This window comes from Camelus bactrianus, chromosome 8 (assembly GCF_048773025.1).
Source record: "Camelus bactrianus isolate YW-2024 breed Bactrian camel chromosome 8, ASM4877302v1, whole genome shotgun sequence".
Lineage (NCBI taxonomy): Eukaryota > Metazoa > Chordata > Mammalia > Artiodactyla > Camelidae > Camelus > Camelus bactrianus.
This window is the reverse complement of record NC_133546.1, coordinates 70836063-70859368: the sequence shown is the minus strand read 5'-3', so window position 1 is coordinate 70859368 and position 23306 is coordinate 70836063. Positions and strand designations below refer to the sequence as shown.

At 35.2% G+C, this 23306-nt stretch overlaps 1 protein-coding gene across 1 annotated transcript in view; it reads left to right on the top strand.

The window, feature by feature from the left end:
- EYS (eyes shut homolog) overlaps positions 1-23306 on the top strand; it is a 1185464-nt gene that overhangs the window by 735087 nt on the left and 427071 nt on the right. Inside the window, 2 exon segments of the mRNA XM_010967844.3 lie at positions 4516-4706; positions 10060-10151. Coding sequence (XP_010966146.2) covers positions 4516-4706; positions 10060-10151 — 283 coding nt within the window.

The following is a 23306-nucleotide window of genomic DNA, read 5'->3' as shown; positions in this document are numbered from 1 at the left end:
AAGAGAAAGAATCTCATCATTATAATTTCAGTTCAATGTTTCTTCTGATGGTCCTAGGCAATATTACAAGCTAATAAGACAGTTTAAGAATTAGAAACAAAAGGAAGAAAAATCTCATTACTCGCAGAGGTTACAGTGTTGTTAAAAACAGGAGAGTTCAAGGGTTGCTGAATATACAACAGTCGCTTGCATTTCAATATGTCAGTGAATTAAATATATAATACTACAAAAAACTATTTAAAATAGCAATAACTTCATAAGGTTTCTGAGGTTAACCTAAGAAAATATGCACATGACCTTTATGAAGAAATGTACAAACCTGTATTAAAAATGTTTTGGTAGCCCTGGTAAAATAGAGACAAGTACATGTGCACGTATAGGAAGATGAAGTGTCACAAAGGTATCACTTACCATTTTTTCTGTGAAATCAATGGAATTCAAATCAATGTTTAGTCAGTGTTTATGTAACTTAAAAGGATGTTTGCACACGTTACTGATTGCATTATTTGTATCAAAAGGCACAGGGCAAACAGCAACACAGTCCTGAGGAACGGGACTATGCAGGGTTTGTATTACCTGGTATCAAGACTTACCCTAAATCTGCACTAATTACATCAGCATTTGATCAGCTTGGGGTTTTCGGTTTGTCCAATGGAATCAGTAAAGATCCTGGAAATAGACTCATGTACAGGAAGCGGGTGCGTGACAGAACTGGGAATGCAGTTGAGTATGGGGAGGGTACCTGCTCTGGAAGTTATCCTAGAATAATTGGCACTCCACATTAAAAGTCAAAGGAGAAAGAAAGGGCTGGAAAGATTCTACACAGAGTCAATACTAAGCAGTTCTGCCATCGACAACTGGCAGCAAGAAATGTTTTTAATCAGCAAAGGGGCCTGATTTGATTTGTGTGTAACTTCCTATCCTTATACGTGGCTATTAAAGGAATGTTTCCTGGTCACCTATTTCCGTTTGCTGGTGAAAGGAAAACATTGTGATCGTAGGTGTTGCACGTCCTTTCAAAAAGACCGCTAATTGCTTTCAGAGAAAAATCCATTCAACTATTTGAAGAGTTCTTTCTCAGCTTTCTTTGCAGTCACTTAAATCTTGCAATTTCTTATATCAACCTCTGTAGATCGTGTTTATTATACATTTCCTCAGGCTACACTGAGTCTGCCAATCTTAAACTGTACTCTCTGGCTTTTCATTTCAGTGTTTGTTTTGTAAACATCTTTTTGCATTCTATGATTAATATTTGCATGGTAAATTATGTCATTGAATTTGAATCAATTTGTGAAAATCTATGAAAGGAACAAATATTTCATAATTTATTGTGAAATATGCTTAGTTCTCACAGAAGCATTTTCAAATGGCATAAATCTTTAAATTGCCTGGAAAAAAATCAGCACTTTAAAAACCACGAGTAAAGTATTTAACAAACCTGGCACATAGTAACCAGTTGGTAAATGTGAATTTTCTTCCTTTCTCCTACTTTTTTTGTAGATATTAAGCTAACTGAGATGAATTTAAATGGATGATGTAAAGTTAGATTTTAAAGTGAATTAAACACAATTGATATAATGTGGAACTCTGAAGTATTAAACACAGGAAGTATTGGTAATGATAAAATCCAAGCTCCTCTTTCTAGGAATAATGTAACGGAAGAGAACCAAGTCACATAGAATTTCTGCAGCTAACATGTGGTTGCCACTCTGCTCACTGGTAGACTCAAGATTCAGGACTCAACATAGTCTTCTTAATAAACAGTTTAGGACATCTTCCTATGTGAGTTATATTTGAGTTATACATACACGTCTTTTCTCAATTTGAAACTGTAACAGAAAATTTTGCACATGCGCACAAACACACACACACCCCTACGTATCACAAATGTCCACTAATTTTTCCTAGATATTATTTCCAAGACATGTGAAATAAAGGACCATTTTGCATTTTAGTTATGAATTATTTCTTAACATTTAATTTGCGATACATACTCCAGAGATCAATACATAATCACTCTTTCTTTCAGTGATGAGTCATAGATTACACTGATATTGACCATAATCTACTGGAAATATGGTCAAATAATATATGTCTTTTTAAAACTATCCAGTCATTATACAGTCATTACCCAACTAACAAACCTTGCAGAAAAGCTTGGTGTTCAATTATTCCCTCATAAGATTCCAACTTTCATGTTAGATCTTACATATAATACACTAACTACAAAAATGACTATTCTTTAAAATCTATTCAATATTTTATGATCTGCTAACCATAACACCAAATAAAGATTCAAGCTAAGAATTCTTTACTTTTTCTATTTCTTTTAGTAAAAGGAAAATGTGCTGTTGGAGTAATTGTTCATAATGTATCAAAAAATTGAATATTATACACATTAGTTTTATTTTATTTGTTCTAATTTGAATATTTATTTATGCCTCAGACTCTGTACTATTAATTTCTTCTAAAATATATTTATTCTATTATTTTTCTAATCTATTTAAAACCCTTCTTTGTGCTGGAGGAGAGGGCAGGGTTGCTGACTTCTGATTTTTCACTACAATGGCTTTGAAGTTTTCTTTATTCCTATGCATTGGAAGTGTATGGGTCTCTAGACACTGGAAATTCAAATAATTTTGTGTCAAAAAAATTCAACTGCCCATCTAGCAACAATCAAATGAAATAAATTTTTTAATGACTAGACTGATTTGTATACTCAATATTCACTGTTAGAAATGAAGGCAAGAACCACCTTTCAGAACGGGAAGCAGAGGCAGAAAGTTAGAGATGAAAGTTAAGGTCTCCAGCTTGAACATATAATTGTGCACTTTGAGTCTTTCAATCTGACAGTCAGATACTAGCCAGGAATCGAGGTATGAATCTAAGGAAATACTGACGTACCCATTTCATCTGCTATGAACCCATCCTCACAGAACACATGTGTGGGTTTTTACTAAGAGCACTAATCACATGACAGAGCCACTTAATTAAGAAAATTAATCCATAAAAATACATTTCTTAATAATAATAAAATTGAAAGGATTTTTTATTTAGATGTTGTTGATTGGACATATTTTTTTCTAAAACATTGAAAAATATATAATGTTTTCTTTATTCCACCTTTGTTGTGTGCATTCATGTGGTAGTCTTTGTCCAAAAATATTTTATGCTCTTTCATATTTTGAACTTTAAGTAAAATAGATGTTTGTCTTCATTCCCAATTCATTCAAATAAAGGGATAAAACCTTTAAAATTATTTAATGTTACATGCAAGCCTGTTGTACTGTGCCATCAACATCACCATTAATTTGTACAAGGCAGAAATATTCATCTCTATAACAAAACAACTAAAACAATTTGAATGTCAAAATTGAAAGCATTGTTAATATTTTTAATCTTTGAGCCACCTGCTAATGAATTTCTTGGTTACAAAATAAAAACACATATGTTTTTATGTCTACAAACACAAATATTTTCTGGCAGTATTTCAAACCTTCTTATTTCTACCTAAAAAGAAAACTTTTCTTTAAAGTTTAGCTAATTACTTCCTTAGAGTTTTTTACGAGTTTGAAAATGTAGCACAAAGAATATTTCTAAAGCTGCGTTGGACTTTTAAAATAAGAAAAATACTCCACATAGAATACGTACTCTGTAGAAGTTTTAAAGTATCAATTTTAAAAGAGTTATCCTAAGATGGGCAGCAAACTAAACAGCTTCATGAATTGAATTCTATTAATTGTAAAAAATAAACAATTTGGAAGTTTTAAAGGAGTTTGCAGGTGTGTTTGTGTCACAGAAGGAGGCACAGAAGGACGAGAAAGCAAAAGAGATCCAAAATTCACAGGAATCTCATCAACCCATAGGGATCAAGTGTTTATCAAAGAAAAGTAACTTTTAAAAATAATATAAAATAGTTAATTTATTCAGAGACATAAGCTACCTAGGGTTCATTAACCATATATTTATAAATTTAAGAAATTAAACTGTCAAAGTATTTTGCTCAAAATGTCTTCGTATTTTACTTGAAAGATTGAAGCTAATTAGAATCATTCAGAATGCAAAAGAAAAACAAAGAGAAAATGAGAGAGAGAGATTTTTTTAAAGTTGAGATAATATATTGTTTTTACAAAAGGGTGACAATTCTTTGACTTCCCAATAATCTCTGTCAGCCTTCAAAAGCCACCCAAATTAACAATAATGACATAAATTATAATTCATTCTAGCACCTTATATATACATTGAATAAGGACGTTTTTAGGAAATGATCCTATTTCTGTTGACCTGCAACAGAAAATCTAGGTAACAGTACTTGAATATAAATCATCTGGACATCCCTGTCTTCCAGTGAAATTTGATCACAGTGCCCCAGTACATAGAAATTATGACAAGCCACTATGACAATGGCGAAGCAGATGGGTGTCCAGGTTTGTAAGTAAGAGCCATTTCAGAAAACAGGCTAATGTCATAACATTTAATTCCAACCTAAATTGTATTTTCTCTCTGACTCCACAGATTTCAGCTGTGTTTGTTATTATGGAGATTCCTATCTAGAATTTTGGAATGTGTCTTTAAATCCACAAAATAGCATCTCCCTAGGATTTCAGACCTCCAGTTCCCATGGACTCCTGCTCTATATCAAGCAAGACTCCAATTCAGTAGATGGATTTTTTATTCAATTATTTATCAAAAATGGCACTTTAAAGGTAAGTCAAATTTATTTATTTTTAAAATTCATTTATTATTGTATTATTTTATTTTGGCCAGGGGGTAGGTAATTAGGTTTATTTATTTTTAGAGGAGGTGCTGGGGACTGAACCCAGGACCTCCTGCATCCTAAGCATGTGCTCTAACACTTTGATCTATACCCTCCCCCCCAAGTCAAATTTATTTAAAGTGACTTTTAGGAAGTTGTTCGGATTATCCACTTTAGTGATTATTATCAATATAAAATTTAAACTTAAATATGTCTTTTATACCCACCACCAGGCTGTGTGCCCTGTTTTTGTAATTTCTTCCTGTTCAGTATATACTATCTATGTATCAACGTTAAGTAGCATGTACTTTGAATAGCTTTCATTCTCTTCTTTTTTCTCTGTATTTTCAGCTTTTCTTCCTCTTTCATGTTTCCCAAATTCTCAACGATAGTAATTGCTACAATTTTTATAACTTTAATGGCAGATGTGATCTAGGAGCCCCTGGGGAGCCACAGGATTCTTTCAAAGGGTCTTTACGATAATACTAAGATGCTGTTTGCCCTTTTCATTCTCATTCCCATAAGTATACAGGAGACTTTTCCAGGTGCTAAATGACAAGATATCCCTCTGATCACTAATGTAATGTGTACTTAACACATTTTTGTGTTTTAAAAATGTCTGTTTTAATTTTAATATTATATAAGTTGGTAGACATAACCCAATAAACAAAAACTCTTTGGGACCTTCCATAATTTTTAAGAGTGCAAAGAGATTCTGATATCCAAAATTTTGAGATTATTGATAGAACTCTTGCCAGTCTTTATCACAACCTGCTTTTAAAAGTCCAAGATGACACAGCTAAATTTGGAAGCCAATTTTGAATTGTAACTGCATGCTCTTTTCCCAACCCATTCTACGTTAATGGATCACTTTGTATTCCAGTTCTAAATACACAGATTAAAGAAGTCATCAAAATCATCACTGCAATAAAGTGATTAAATCAACACAGTCTAGTATATGAAACGTAACAACTGTATTTTTGCCTACCATTTTTTAATGATGTGATTTAACTATAATGTGTGTTTCTGTTAAAGTATGAGTCATACTCTGTACTTCAACTAAATCAAGTTGTTCTATTTTGATTTTCTTTATTCCTCTTTCTCAAGTAATATAACACATATGCACGATTTAGTACAATGTCTGATGTCGTAAACAAATGTCAACCAGATAAAGCACATTAGTAGTAGTAGCAGTGTTTCTATTCATTTGTCCATTTTTACTCACCCAGTGAACATTTATCTATCACCAGTCACTTTGCCAGTTTCTGAGAATTCAACAGTAAATAAAACACACTTTGGTCTCATACTACTTTCAACTGTTACAGATCATAGTAAAAACAGATGAAGCTAGAACAAGAAAATAGAATTATATAATGAATAAAACACCGTAATAAACCATCAAACATCAGCCTGACCTTTTAAGATAAGCTTTGCTGACCTCTACTCCATGCATTTTTCTCAACTAAGACCAGAAATTTCCATTAGTCTTATAAGCAGAAAACATACAGAGACCAAATTTTAAAAATTATAAAGCACACATAATATTGAGCCCTGATTACATTCAGTGCGTTTTTCTGTTCCTAACTCAGATTCACAACTGAGCGTCTAACTCAGCCAGCCCTTGCCCCTGTGGACACCTCCAGTCAGAGACATTGCAAGCATCACTGGAGACGTGCAGAACTGTGGGTGAACATCTGTATGAAATCACGGATTGCAGGGATTCTTTTCATTCTCAAATGGATAAAAATAAATTCACCATAGGTTGTCAAGTCATTTAGGAATTATGAGACTGTAAGAGGAGAAGAGAGGCACAGAATGCCTTTCCTTTGGGTTTTATGACAAAGAAAGTATATACATGGATAGTCTGTAATTACTGTAATTACTATCATTTATTGAATTGCAATTATGTGTCAGGCTCCAACCTAAGAAAATGTATTAAGGTCATGGACTCTGAAGCAAAAAAATGTCAGAGTTTGAACTCCAGTTCTGCCACTTCGGGGCTCTGAGACCTTGTAAGTTTTGAGCACTCTGCTGGAGCTTTCTCTACTCTTAAAGTGAGAGTGTGAGAGCAGGCAGAGAGCTAGATATGAGCAGAGAAAGGGGAACGCAGGCCAAATGGCAGGAAGTGGGCAGAAAGGAGGGGCACAGGCCAAATGCAGGAAACATACGTTGTGTAAGCAACAGGGGTCCCTGGGCAGAGAAAGAAAAGCAGGAACCTCTGGGTGGTTAAGCAGTTACACATTTGGGGTGACAAGCAGCCCAGAGCCCAATAAAGAAAGATGGGAGAAGGAGGAATCTCCAGTGTCAGAAGGTAACCTTCTGTTCATTATGCCCTCATTGCAAAAAATTAGCCCATGTAAAATGATTATAAATCAATAAAAATTGTTAAAAAAAAATTAGCCCAGCAGATTAGATGTATCCATCATGCACTAATGCTGTGACACTTCCAATCCAGGCTAAATAAGGAAAAAAAAAATCCCTCCTTCCCTCAGGAAGGCAGATCTGGGATAAAAATCACCCTTCCCTCCCCAATGAATATTCTGCCCATTCGTTTTTACACTCTATGTAACCAATTACCAGAGGAACTCAGGGCAGACACTCACCTGAGCCTGCCCGCTCTCCTCTTGAGAGGGTACTATTCACCCCTTAACAACTTTACTTTCTTAACCTCCATGTCTTGTCTCTGACTTCTTTCTGAGATGGTACAAGAACCAGGACACAGGCTACATCTACCTGCAACAAGGGCAATAAAAGTTGGTGTGAGGTTAAAATTAGTAAATGGACAAGTATCTGTGTACTAAATGTAGTACCGTGAGTCAATAGGTAAGAGCGTGTAAACCCACAGAAAGATGCCCAGGACATATTAATCCAATCTGAGGGGTGGGTATTTCTCTCTGCGCCTCACAAGTAGCCTACGGACAGATGGAGGCTCTCAGGCTGTTTGGTATTACACATGCTCTTCAAACTCTTTTAAGGATGGCAGATGAGGAATTTTTACTCTGTTGTGCCAAGACAAAATCCCTGTTCTTTCCACTCACATCACCATTTCTTTATAGTGATTTAAAGGAAATTTTAATGTCACTCTAACTTGATGATTTTAAGATTTTCCTAATTCCACCATGATTTTTGAGACTATGCTCCAACTTCCTCATCTATTTTAAAAGAATAATCGTATGGGGAATACATTTACATGCAATTTTCACAAAAAGATATATTTATGGCTGAACTTTTACCATGATCATAATTTAAGACCCATTCAAGTTCTAGAAATGCAGAATTGTTAATCAAGTGTTTTTAAAGAAATTTAAGTTTTAAAGTCTAATATATCAAAATTAATTTTAAAAAATATTTCATTGGCTCTTTCTAATAAAAAGGAGGGAGGTCGATACATTGCTTTTGGGGACTCAGATGTCAGTCCTCATGCTTATTAGTTGTGCCACAGATCACTGCGCCTCCCTGCCTGGGGGCAAAGCCCTTCCCCTCAGATTCCGCTTCTGAATAATGGTGATAATAAAAGAATAGTACCTACTTCACACATTTGTGTTTGCTTGCTTGTTTTGGTGTTTGTTTTGAAAGATAGCAATCAGTTGAAACTTGTAAAGTACTTTAAAAACCCACGGTAAAGAATAATCACTGAATCTCAATAGCTACTGCTTTTATACATATCTTAAAGGAGCTATTTATAGTAACAGAAAATTTCAAATAAAATTAATGGAATTGCCCATTAAATATTTTTAAATGTTAAACTTTGACATCCCTGAAGATAATAAGAATTAATAAGACTTAATTGTACCTGGAAAATAATTTTCTAATATATTTGAACAAAATAAGGAAATTATCACCCCTGCCCCCCCCCACACACACACACATCCATTGTTGGTCAGCAAATCAGCATTTAAGCCTAAATAACTATTTTAACTAACAACATAGATTTCTGAGTGGTAAGCATAAGAAATAACTAAATTGTTATCCATGCTGCCAAAACTTACTAAATGTACTATCTGGTCACCTTGGTTGTATACTAGACACAGCATAAAAATGCAATAAACAAATGCTGATTTTTCACTTAGTTACATACACATGGCTTGAGAAGAATGTATAGACAAATGTTATGCAACTGACTTTCAGGCAAAGTGCACATACATGTATTTGTTTTTGAAAATCTCAATGCTGTTTAATATATTTCTTAAAGGGAACCTGCAGTAGATAATTTTTATAAAGGAAAGGAACTTTTTTTGTGATGACCAACTACAAAAATTTAGATATATAGCATTATGCTTATCTTTGGACTACAAGTAGAAAGATTAGACACATCGATTTAATGTAGCTGAGTGCCTAGGAGTTATGAAACACTGTGCAACTGTGTTTCTTTAACTTCTATGTGGATTACAGATCTCTTTATATACTCTATTCTGGGGAAGAATAGCCACGATAGAACTGATACACATTCAGGTGCATGCTGTTCAGAAGACGAATAAGCCACTGCAGCCCCCTCGTGAAATTCCAAGGGGTGTCTGGTCAAACATACCTACTGTAGACGTGATTTACTCCTTTTAAAACCACCACTCAGTTGATCCAATAAGTAACAATCCTACAAATGGCCATAGGCTCCTTCAAGCTTTGAAGTTTAGGATGAATGGCTAACTTTCATAATCTTTATTTTTATTTCTTTCTTTTTTCTTTTTTTTAATTGAAGTATAGTCAGTTATAATGTGTCAGTTTCTGATGTACAGCGTGATGTCCCAGTCATGCATATACATACATATACATATATTTCTTTTCATATTCTTTTTATTAAAGATTTTTACAAGATATTGAATATAGTTCCCTGTGCTATACAGAAGAAATGTGAACTTTCATAATCTTTAAATTTCCCTTCTGTGACATTCATATCACCATCTAGATTGTATTCACTGGTCTTCGCATTGTCAGTCGCTGGTATCTAAAGAAAATTGCCAATTAAACTCACTCCTGGACAGCAGAAGCAGCTTCCTTTCTCAACCAGGCTCCCCAGAATACTGGAAAAGAAACCAAAAGAACGCACGCGTGCATGTGTGTGTGTGTGTATACATACATACATATGGTGTTTGCATATGTATGTAGTATGTATATATTTATTTGTTTCAATTCTAGCACTTAATAATGGCATACTATGAGCTGTCACTTTTCTTTAAGTTTCAGACTTCTTGTCTGTCCACTGCACTAAAAAATTACTGGTAAATTGTAAATGCCAACACAGATATAAGTTATTAATTTCACATTGAAAAACTATTTGAGAAAAACCCTTTTTTTTTTTTCCATAGTACCATTTTTCTTGTGCTGGTGAAGCAAAATTGGAAATCATTGACACTACTATTAAAGTGGATGATGGACAAAAGTATACACTGCTTATCAGGTAAGATACACATTTTTTTCACTTAATCTCAGAAGCAGCAAAGACTTTCTCTGGCTCTTGTTCTCTTTTTTTTAATCGCATTATAGTTGATTTACAATGTTGTGTTAATTTCTGGTGTACAGCTTGGTGATTCAGTTATACATATACATATGTATATTTCTTTTCACATTCTTTTTCACTATAGGTCATTACAAGGTATTAAATCTTGTCATTTTAAAGTGAAGGCTCTTCTGATTAGTATTCACATGTACTTGTATGTGAATTAACGTTCTTCAAATCATTCTGTCTTTTCTATATATCCTAAAACAATACTGGGGAAAGAACGCTCTAAGGGTTCTTTTATCAATGAATTTACATAAGCAGATTTACAAAGAAGCCATGAAAGCCTCATATTATTTTCCACTTGGAGGAGTTGTAAAAACAAATTGGTATTTCTTTTGATAAGCAAAATAAAATATATTCGTTGTACAAAATTTGGGACATCTAGGAAAGTATAAAGAAAATTTAAATGATCCATTATATCGCAGTCAGTATAGAATAATGAACATATATTATTATATTCTTAAAAGCTGGTTTGAAATTGACTCTATCCCCAAACCCTCACAAACCTCAGGTATAATTTTGCCAAATCTGTTAAGTGAGAATGACATTTTTCCTTAATTTCCCTTTTTATATTTTCATTGAGGTTTAATTTTTAATACAGATTTAATGCTTATGTATTGTGTGTTTTGCCTCCCTCCACCTTTTTTTTAAATAAGTGATACTTAAAAACACATACCACCATCCTTATCCAGTAAATAGGCTAAAGTAAATTATTCAGTTAAGATAATAGGTTATTATTTAGTGAAAATTATTATTTATATAAAGCCAAAAGAAGAAGGCGGCAAAACAGTGAAAACAGAGACTGGGAAAGAGGATAAAGGAGAAATCTTAAGGTATATTCTACCCTCTTTAGGCCAGAACTATCCAAATCCTGTTGTCCAGAATACAGATTCTTACAGACAATCAACGGAAAAGCAGTCTATGATTAACTGAATTGAGGAAAGGCTGCCTCACATACATTAAAAATGCACATAAGTCTTTTAAGACTTCTGAGGTCCTATTTAATAAAGCCTCACTTTATTTGTTTAACTCAAGACGTGGGCACAGAACACTTTAATGCTTTTCTTCAGCGTTTTAACCTCTTAAATAACCAATGTTAAGGGCAACACACTTTGGGAGATGCCATCCTAGCCACAGTGATCCTTCCCCCGGGCAGAGAACCATCATCTGGAAGGAAGGCAATCGTATGAGCCCTGGGGCAGCAGTAAGAACTTCATCACAAAAGACGTATTTTGACCCTTCAAGACAGACGAGACGTGATGGGAGAGACAAAGGAGTGCACCGGAAGATGCTGTTCTGGGTTGGGGTATCTTGAAAAAGGGTTAAAAATGAATTGAGAACACAGTAATCATAGTTACAGTTTATTAAACACCAATTATGTGTCAAGTAGTAATTCTAGGACATAAACAAATGTACTCATTTCTAAGAACAATTCTAATTATTAACTTTTTATTATATTTTTCTTATTATTTTCCAGATGTAGAACTAGGAGATAGCATAAATGCAGAGAACAGCACAGTTAGAAAATGACACAATTCCAAGGTTATTCTTACTCTAAAACCTCTGAATACATTTTAAGTCATAGGCACTGTGACCCATGCTGTAGAAACACAGTATAATTTGATCTCTTATTTTCTCCTACCCTTAAAGAACTGCTATCTGTTCAAGATAAGACAAAGATAAACATTTTTGTTAGATGACCTGCCCTGTAAAAAAATTAAAAAAAAAACTAACAGCAGCAAGACTAATATTAATTAGCACACTTTGAACAACTACCGTGTGCCAGATGCTTTATAAACACAGAGCTGTAACTAATCCTCGTGAAACTCACGATGCCCACTGCATTGGTTTGGTTGGGCTGCCATAGTCATGGACCACGGACTAGGTGGCTTAAACAACAGAAGATATCGTCTCACAATTCCGGAGGCTGGAATACTGAGATCAAGATATTGGCAGAGTTTATTCCTTCTCAGGCCTCTCCCTTGGCTTGTAGACGGCTGTCTTCTCCCTGTGTCTTCATACCATATTCCTCTGTGTGTGTCTGTGGTCAGTTTCCTCTTCCTCCAAGGGACATCAGTCATGTGGGATTAGAGCCCACCTAACAATTTCATTTTAACTTCTCACCTCTTTAAAAACCCTGTTTTCAAACAGTCACATTCTGAAGCAAAACTTCAACATACGAATTTAGGGATAATGTAATTCAGTCTGTAACATTCATTTTGCACATTTGGAAGTTAAGGCTCAGAGAAGGTAGGCATAATTCTCAAGATCACATTACTGTCAGTAGGAAGGCAAGGTTAGAACCCAGATCTCCTGCCTCCTGATCTGTTCATTTTTTCTACTATGGCATGTTTAGTCTGTGTTTTACAAGTTACTACACACTGTTTAAAATGTTTTTTAAAGAAATACATTCAATGTAAAACATTATAACATCCTAAGAGTACCTGTTTTCACTGTCCTCATCACATGTCACTTTTAAGGATATTTAACAACAAAAAAGTCACTTTTCTTAATGTTACATAACTGTGATTTCTTTTTCTTTTTCTGTTTTTTTTTTTTTTTTGCAATTTACACATGTTGTTACTTTTTATTTTTATCAAAAAATAGCCGACAGCCTGCCTGTATCTGGTCTAAATTATCTAAGTTCAGAAATATTTCTTCACAAGCCTTGGGTTTGTTTCAAGTAATGGAAAATTTATAGCAATATACTTTTTTCCTATTATTATCATTCATAGAGAACAAGAATGGGGATCCATTCATTTTAGTTTTCTACACCTTTACTGCTAGAAGTACAAAGGAGAACATTTTCAATTTTAAGTTTAACTCAATTCATGAATGCTGTGGCCATAAATTTTTTTTTTTACCATTAACGTACTCCTTAAAGTAAAGGTAAATGGTATGCACACACTTCACTCCCAAGTCTACACTCTTTCATTTTGTTTCTGTTGGGTGATGACATTCTCCTGAACATGAATACAGGAGAAGCATCCTTCCTCACAGGCTCTAATGGAATGGTGCGGAAAATGGTGCGGCTGTGCTCAGCCCATGATGAAGGGCTCTCTCAGAGTGATGGAAACAAATACCCTCCGTGAAAAAGGAACTGAGAGCTCATTATTTTTTACAACAAGGAAAGACAGGATGTTCTGCAGCGTAGCATGACCCTTTTAAAACAGAAATGTGTGATTGCTTAACCTAAAAAGTGGGCAGGAAAACACTGAGTACTTAGGGGAAATACACACTGGCATAGTAAGGGGCTAAAAGCACACATATTTAAACTCTTGTAGTGAGAAATTAGCTCATCTTTTAATGAACGGGAAAGTACAAATGGGACCAAGAGGTGACTTTAGACAGCTAAACATGATGGTGTTCCTTACCCATGTCTGTTAGTATATTTAATAATTATTATTATTCATAGGTTTTATACTATATACACTATAACATAACACATGTTAACATAATTAATATATTAACATATTAATGTTAGCATATTTAATATATTAATTATGTATTAATAAACCAAATGTCTTTTGATAACCATCATATACATTGTAATATCATATATTGCATATTATAAAATAATTATATAACTAGATATTAGCACATTGGATTATTATAATGAGTTTGCATTATATAGCTATACGGATTTTTTTTCCTCATCTAGGGTCCTACATAACATCTACTTTAGTTCTTAAAGAGAGATAGGATTTGGAATTCAAAGATAGAAATAAATTAGATTCATCTCACCTCCTCAATTATGGGACTTTAAAGCATTTTTTAAGCACCTGCCAATTAAAAATACATCCCTGCATTAAAAACAAAACCAAACTTCACTTGCTATCTTAGTCTTGGGCTCTCAGACTACATGCTGATATGTAAGTAAATTGCACAAACTCTATCAGTTCGCGTAGAGCTGTCTCATGGAGAAGGTGGTAGTTTGGCCCTTTGATTGAGGGTAGGCAGATCCTATAGTAAGAGCTGTAAAGAACAAAAAAAGCTAGAACAAATAAGAACATCTTCCACTACAAGACCAGCTACTGTTTACGTATAGCCATGTGGATATGCAATAAATTATGCTGAGTTTTAAAAAAGAGCAAAATAGTTCTATAAACAGTGAATGAGACTTAGGAAGACTGACATTTACCAACAAAACACACACACTAACAAGTATGTCCTCAGTGATGCAGCACTAAATGCAAAGCCCACACCACACTGCATTGCTTCTGTTGGATGATGATGAGGGTGCTCCTTAGTGAGAAATAGTACCAGAGAAGGAGAAGAAGAAAATAATGTGCACTTGAGTCCATTAGACAGGAAAGAGTGAGGATAAGGTCTGCAAATCAGTGGCAGTCAGGTTGTATAGGTCATCAAAAGCCACAGTAAGAACTGTGAACTGTGTCATAGGTTAAGAGAGACCTACTGGAGAATTTTTAACTAAGGGAACAGGTAATGTGATCAAAGAAGTGTTCCCTTTCCTTCATAGAGTAGATTAAGCTACAGAACAAAGTAACCTCTAAATGTTTGCCCTTCTCCAGATCCCCTCTACAGTCTTCCTCTCTGCTCTGGTCCTTTGAAATTGACCTGTCATGGGTTCCATTGTGTCTCCACAAAATCTGTTTTGAAGTACTAATTTCCAGTATCTCAGAATGTGACCTTATTTGAAGACAGAGTCTTTAAAGGTGTAATCAAGTTAAACTGAGGTCCTTAGAGTGGCCTTAATCCAAGGGGGAAATTAGAACACAGAGAGAGATACACACAGAGGGGAAACAATGTAAGACACAGGGAGAAGGTGGTCGGTCACAAGCCGAAGAGAAAGACATGGAACACTTCTTTCTCTCATTGGCCTCAGAAGGAACCAACCCTGCTGGCACCTCGATCTTGGACTTCTAGCCTGCACAGTTGTGAGACAATAAATGTCATTTATGCAAGCCACCCAGTTTGTGGGACTTTTTTGAGGCAGCCCTAGCAAACAATACAAACTGCCTTGTCCTCTAGCTGTCTCTAGGGTTCTATCAATGGGGAACACTGGCAGGAAATTCCAGAAACAAGTAAATGGCAACAGGATATATATTCCCTTGGCCTTTGTGTGGTGTCCCAAGGGCTGGCTCAGTCCCTCTCGTGCAGATCTCAGCTCCTGATTGATGACTCCTTTCTTCCCGGTGGCCTTTACTCACAGAAGTGGTATCAGAACAGCTGTGTTGTGGTCTAGGAATACCATACTATCCACGTGGCTCTAGCCCCTGACTATATCTTTGTAAAGAGTTCATCTGTTCAACCTTATTCAACTTATGTTAGTTTAAATGTGTTTTTGGCTGAAAACATGAGTCTTCTCCAGTCAGCATGGCAGTGAATGGGTGGATGGTTTAATGGGAGGAAAGGGGCAGACCTAGAAGTGGCACGTCTCATTTTTGTTGGCATTCTATTGGCTAGAACATTGTCATGCAAACACGCTTATTGGCAAAAGAAACTGGGAAAGGTTTTCTAGCTCTGCACCCAGGAAAAAGAGAAATGAGCTGAAACAGTGTGTAAAAACAAGATAAGAAATATTTCTAAAAGAGAAAGTAAGATAATTGTCTACCTTTAGAGATAAAGACAAAAAATAATCAGTAAACAAAATTCGTAACACTTAATAGTTTAATTTGAAGCACAGTATTTATGTTTCTTTTAACCATGGCACTGCTTATATGAAGAAAATAGAAATTAATATATATACTATTTACTTATTAAGTAATTATAACTTACTCAAAAATACATACAACTTCATATTACCTGTTACAAATAATTGTTTCATTCCATTGTCTTTCTATGACTTAAATTATCCCAGCAGATAACTGTCTTACCTAAAGTGTGGTTACACAATGCCAGGAATGATAAATTATTTTATCTTCACACTATAAATCTTGATCTTCTTATCTGTTTGAGTGGTAGAAAATATTATGAAAATGAAGCAGATGTGCATTCAAAACGTAGAGCAGTTTGAAATAAATAACTTATTTTATACAAGTGTGTATGTATATATTGTATTATATGAATTATATATAATTATATATTATATAAAAAGACACTGTTGTGTATATGTACATACACATACACAAAGACAATTGGAACATTGCTATTATAGTAAGCATCAAAGTTTTGTGCTTTGAATATATTAATAACAAAGCCAAGGTCTTGACACTTGTCAACCAGAGCAGGAATGCTTTGGCTCAGAGTACCAGAAAAATCAGTGAGGTAGAAAAAGAAAGAAGTAGACTATTTAACCACTTTCCAAAAAATAAAGATTTTTTTCCTCTAATGAAATGTGCACATTATTTCATTAATCTTTTCATTAACCACTGTCAGTAGCATCAAGCAAAACATGCCAATGGAATAATGATTTTACTTCAACTTAAATAAAATAAAGAATGAACAATTAATTTTAATTCCACAATAATATTTATAGACTCAGCAAAATGTGCTTATAACATAAATCTACTTTTCTTTTCTTTTTCCCAAGGTATAGGTATATATTCAATACAAAATATAGTAAATAGAAGCGAAATGTTGTCATTTATTTTTGGAAAGAGAATTTTAAGTGTAATCCACATAAATCAGTTAATCCAATTAGGAATTAAACATTTTTAGAGTTATAATTTTTAACTTAACTTATACAAATTTAACTTAATTTATACAATTTATACATACTCTATCAAATTGATTACCAATTACCTTTTAGAAACTATTTTAAAACATTAGTTAAAATAACTAACCATTTAAAAGTAGGATATTTCCCATCATTTTACTTGAATATCTGAAAACATATTACCTTTTACATAATTACTGAAATTAACTTCAGGAAAGGTACTGAGCGTATGGTAGCTATGTGCACGTGTGTTTATGGAGAAGGTATCACATCCAGGTGTTTTACCACACACCCGAGATACAAAACCTCAAAGTACACAAAAGACAAAAGCCTGAGTCCTTCTCTTTCAGAAAAAAATAATAATTTTAAAATACATTTTAAGCACTTTTTAAAACAAGATAGTATTACAGGCTAGAAATAGACACAATCATAGAGTCGGGTTCTTCCTTCCAAATGCATGCTCTTAGTGAGTTAGAAGTGATGGCTGAGTCACGACAATTCAGTGATGACTACTGGGGCATCGAATGCATGATTCTTTAGAGGCACAACTATCTATGGAAGCAAAGGCTATGGGAGCATCAGTATAGATTTCAGTAGGTGACCATGGGTCACCTATGGTCTTTAATTTGCCCTGATATCTGCCTTGATTTGGATGCTGATTTGTGCTCCCTCCTGATAAGAGAGGAGCTAATATGAAGACTTAGAGTTGAAAATTCCAACTACTTGAATTTTCCTGCTGCTGAATATACAGCATGACTCACAGTCTGTCTTTCTGGCTTCCCTCAGTTTCCTCATAACTTGCCAAGAAGTGAACTCTGTCTCTTATGCTAATATAAACATAAGTGAAAACAAACTGAAAGCCAATAGTTCATAATTTAAATATTACACATAAGAATATGGAGAGTAAACAGGTATCTCGCCAAAATGGATAAAACAAGGTTACCAGTCATGATTTTGCAGAACCTTTCTGTTAAATATTTGAGTGTAAATATAAAAATAAAGATTAGGGCTGTTTTATTAAGAGAAACTTGCAATATTGAAGATAATTGTTGAATGATGAATTTTAATTCTCATAAACTTGAAGAACTATGATTCTTTCGGGTGCATTTTGAAATGCTAGATACATGATACACTGAATTTAAATCTTTACATTTCTGATTTTTTTTAAGTTGACCACCACAGTGTAATTAACTAACCAAATCAATGTCAGGAAAGTCAAATGTTGGGAGTCAATTTTGTGGTTCCGGGAGGTGAACTCACTTTTGAAAAGCATGTCTAAAATAATCATCATTATTATTCCCGAAAACTAACACCTACATCCTCTCACAAATATTTTTTAGATTCCTTTCACAAGTTGAAAATGATTGTTTTCTCTAAGTGTGATTTCTAAAGGTGCTTCTAATAATGGAAAGTGATTCTGTGGAAAGGGATTCATTCAGAAGCATAACTAATGCATTCCTTTAATGTGAATTCTCATTGTATGTTCATTACAATGAATTCAGAATCAAAAGTCAAGCGTGTATAGTCGGCTTCCAAATCCGCAGATGCAGAACCCACGTGTATACAGAGGGCCCTCTGAACTAGCCATTTTACACAAGGGACTTGGGCATCTGTGGATTTTGGTGCGAGGCATGGTGGGGGTGCGGGCCTGGAACCAATCTCCCATGGTCACCAAGGGACCACTGTATTTTCTTTCTTTAGTTGTGTATTATAAGTTTTAAAATGTGTAAGTTCTCTTGACATCAAACTTTCTCAAAAAGTCCAGTATCTTTTTCTAGTATGGTCTTTTTTTATAACCAAATGATATTAAAGATAGCAAGTTTCAAGTTAAGTCAATAGGACAATTGCAAAGTTGTGTTTTAAAGCAGTACCATAACTGGGAAGTGAGACATCTTGTCAAAAGGGTCTTCACAGTTCATTCCCTGGAGCCCACATGGTGTGATATGGTGCAAATACCATTTACACTGTACACATGAATCTCTCCCCAAGTTGGCATTTGCTAAAGCCGTCAGTTATGTGCTGCTTTGGCATACTCTCTGTGCGACCTTGCAGGTTGCTTTCATTGTTAAACCTCATTGATCAGCACATGCCATTAGAAGTGAATAGATTACGGCTGCATCCAGAGATTCAGTAGCAGAAAAATTCTTAACCATTGAAATGTTAATTCCTTGATAATCCTGTTTGATGTGTTTATTTCTGGGGGAAACAAATCATTAATGACTAATTATCATGCTCCTGCAAAGAAACACTATGCTAATGATTTGCCGAAATTTAAGCTAAAAAAAGCTTTATTTTTTTTTTAGAAAAAGATTAAATGTTTGCAATATTTTATTAAATGATATTTGGAACAGTATACGGATAGCTTGTAAAATGGTTCTTTTAGAGAACTGACCAAATTAGCACAAATTAGAGATAGTGGTTCTCAAATTGTCAAAAACAAAAGAAGTGTATCCTAGAAAACTCAAAAAGTTAAGCATAGCTGGAAACTTCTGGGTTAACTATGGATAACTATGGCGGGGTAAGTGGCTGATGGGGGAAACAGGAAGTTTATGAGAGAAAGATGGAAGTCAGAGGAAAGACCTTAAAGGAAATAGTGTACCCCTCTTCCTAGAGGACTTGACCCACTTCTGTCCGGGGCCAGCTGCTCCCTTTGTACCCTTCTCTCTGTCAACGTTTTTTCTTATATTATTGCTCGACCATTGCCCCCAAAATAAGAGTGGGCTTTAAAGATACCCTCACTGCAACACCATTCCAGATCTTGTGTTGCTTTATTCAGCTCCTTTATTTTGAGGGCCAAACATCTCAAAAGTTTGCTACACTTGGGATTCCAATTTTGTTACCCACTATTTACTCTTCAATCCAATCCGACTTCCATGGTCCCACAGCTGACACAGCTTTTGTTAGTATCACCTGTAACTAGGGAGTTTGATCCTGCAAACAGATTGTCTTCTAGAGCGAAAAGGGTTCTGTTGATTATTATTCCAGGACAACATATTATAAACCAGTACTGTTCATGCACAGCAAGATAGTCATCACCCTTTGTGACCGTCATGCTGAGAAAAGCCAACAGCTTTTCTGCCTTCACTGTACTATGTCTTTCAGTGAAAACACTCTTTCTTCTTGAAATCATTTTCTCTTTCTGCTTTGAAAAGATTAAATTTGGGATATCTCCCCTATCTCGATGGCCAATTTTTCTTCCTCTTCTTCACTGATTCCAGCTTAAACTTTTCTTCCAAATCCCAGACTCATTTATCCAAACACATACCTGATATCTCCTCTTGTAAGTCTCACCTGTACCTTAAATGTAACATTCCTAAAATAAAATTCTTAGTGCCCTACACCTACCAACCCACCTCCCTCCCTACACCCCTCTCCTGGCCTTTCTCATCTCAGCAAATCAGTGCCGCCTTCTTGTGTACTGAGTCATCTCTGACCTCTCCCATTGTTTTATTCTTTACCTCCAAGGCGTATCAGGAAGTTCTTTCCAATTTCGTATTATCTCTGCCCATTTCTCTCTCTCTTCTCTCGTAATATTCTGGTCCAAGTCTCTATCATTTTTTATCTAGACCAATGCAGTTCTCCATTGCCCAGCTCTAAACATTCATCAGGCTTTGGACAGGGCATTTCAGAGTATACTGTCTCAAGTCACCTCTGTTTGAAGTGTCGTCAGTGGTTCACCTTCACTCTGAGAATAAAATACAGACTCCGTGGACTCCCGTCACCACCCTGCACAGCTGGGCTCTGACCCACTTTCCTTTCCCTCCCCTGACACCTGCCAGTGTCGGCTCACTGTGACATCCTGTCACTCCTGGACTCTCCAGAAGCTTTTCTGCTTTAGGATATTTACTCCTGTGGCCTCGTGGGACTGGAGCAGCCTGTCCCTTTCTCTACTCCCCCTCCTCCCTGTTCTCACACTGCTCCTCCCAGATGGCCCCCGTCTCATTACTCAGTCTCCTCTTTAGGCAAACCCTCCCAAACTGCCTAGAGCCTTTCTACCTAAGTATTGCCTCTCATAGCACCATTTTATTGGATATCACTCATTTTATTCCTTGGTTATCTGTACTCCTAACTAAAGACTATGAATTTCATGGTTTCAGGGACTTGTCTGTCCTGTGTCTTGTTGAATGCATTCCTAGCACCTACGTCAGTATCTGGAACATAAGCAGTCCATTAGTAAATAAGTATTAAATAATGAATGAGAGGCAGGAATAAACCTTGGTATCAAATCTCAAAGATTGCCAGGATCTCAAAGTTGAAGAGCAGAGAAAATTACCAAGCTAAGGCAGGAAATCACAGACTGAGCCATGCCTCTTGTCTTAGGAAGAGGCAGGGTTGACTGAAATAAAGCAAAAGTAGTTTGGAGCTGCCATAGAAATCAGAAGTCCAGCTACCTAGACTCAGTCCCACACATTTTCTCCAGAATTACATGACAATCTTTACATTAATCTGGGTAAAAGTCTGATGCATTAGAGGCACTTAACAAAATATCAATAATGATACCAGCAATATTTTGAGTCGGGTTTTTTCCAAATATCTTAAAAACACTTCCTTTTTTTTAAACTTTGTAACAGATGCATATGCAATTTACTGGATGTGTTTGTATCTGTATGCATTTAGGTTGTAAACCACCCCAAATTTGGAAACAGAGCTGATTCAGATGAGTTATCATTGCTATGGTTATTTTAAACAGATGAAATCACTAACTTGTCTTAACTTTGAGTCAAACTTTACCTGTAATATTTTACAGTTGAGGTGTGTGTTAATTATTGAAGAACTTTCTCATTGAAATGGAAACTTCATTTTATTCAAATGGTTGAAAAATTTTTGGATGGCATTTAAAAGGATTTCAGAGTGGAAGGCCAAGTACTGAAATAAAAGTTTTCTTCCATAAAATTATTGCACTTAACATAGTCAGAAGTAATTATGTTCATGTGACGTATACTTTTTTAAACATTTCTTTATTGAGTTATAGTGATTCTACAATGTTGTGTCAAATTCCAGTGTTCAGCACAATTTTTCAGTTATACATGAACATATATATATTCATTGTCACATTTTTTTCTCTGTGAGCTACCATAAGATTTTGTGTATATTTCCCTGTGCTATACAGTATAATCTTGTTTATCTATTCTACAATTTTGAAATCCCGTCTATCCCTTCCCACCATCCACCCCCTTGGCAACCACAAGTTTGTATTCTACATCTATGAGTCTGTTTCTGTTTTGTATTTATGTTTGTTTGTTTGATTCTTTGTTTGTTTGTTTGTTTTAGATTCCACATATGAGTGATCTCATATGGTATTTTTCTTTCTCTTTCTGGCTTACTTCACTTAGAATGACATTCTTCAGGGACATCCATGTTGCTGCAAATGGCGTTATGTTGTCAGTTTATAAGGCTGAATAGTATTCCATTGTATTAATATACCACTTCTTCTTTATCCAGTCATCTGTTGATGGACATTTAGGCTGTTTCCATGTCTTGGCTATTGCAAGTAGTGCTGCAATGAACATTGGGGTGCAGGTGTCTTTTTGAAGTAGGGTTCCTTCTGGATATATGCCCAGGAGTGGGATTCCTGGGTCATACAGTAAGTCTATTCCTAGTCTTTTGAGGAATCTCCATACTGTTTTCCACAGTGGCTGCACCAAACTGCATTCCCACCAGCAGTGTAGGAGGGTCCCCCTTTCTCCACAGCCTCACCAGCATTTGTCATTTGTGGATTTTTGAATGATGGCCATTCTGACTGGTGTGAGGTGATACCTCATCATAGTTTTGACAACATACGGAATGGGAGAAAATTTTTGCCAGTGAAACCAACAAAGGCTTGATCTTCAGAATATATAAGCAGCTTATATGACTTAAGAAGAAAACAAACAACCCAATCCAGAAATGGGCAGAAGACCTAAACAAGCAATCATGTGAAGTATATTTGAAAGTAACTAAAGCACACAACCTGTTCAGAACTACACAGTGCTTGTCATTAGTGACCCAGCTGGTGGCTCTAGAGAATCTGCTTTCGTAGCACATCTATTAAAGTCAGCCAATTCCTCTGTAGGGATTACCATGGCACCCCAAAAAGCATGACAATTCTATTATGTTAGGAAATACCACCTCCCACGCTTCTGTCAGCAATTAAGACTAATTAGAAATAGTGTGTGATATATGCCTAAACTTACAGTCAAAATGGTTAGCTGTCTGAATTTGGAATTGACATTGATTTTACAAGCAGAGAATGAAATTGCTTAATGTTCTGGATCTGATGGCTTCAAATTGTTATGTATAGCATGTGACAACCTACTTGAAATGAAAGTAGTTACACGATTGGATCGGCTTCCTTTCCAATCAGACTTCATATCAATAATGATTAATCCTTTCAGAGAAAATATTCTAAAATTAAAAGCTGAGTGCTTTGAGAGTGGGAGCTTTGCTTATTTTTT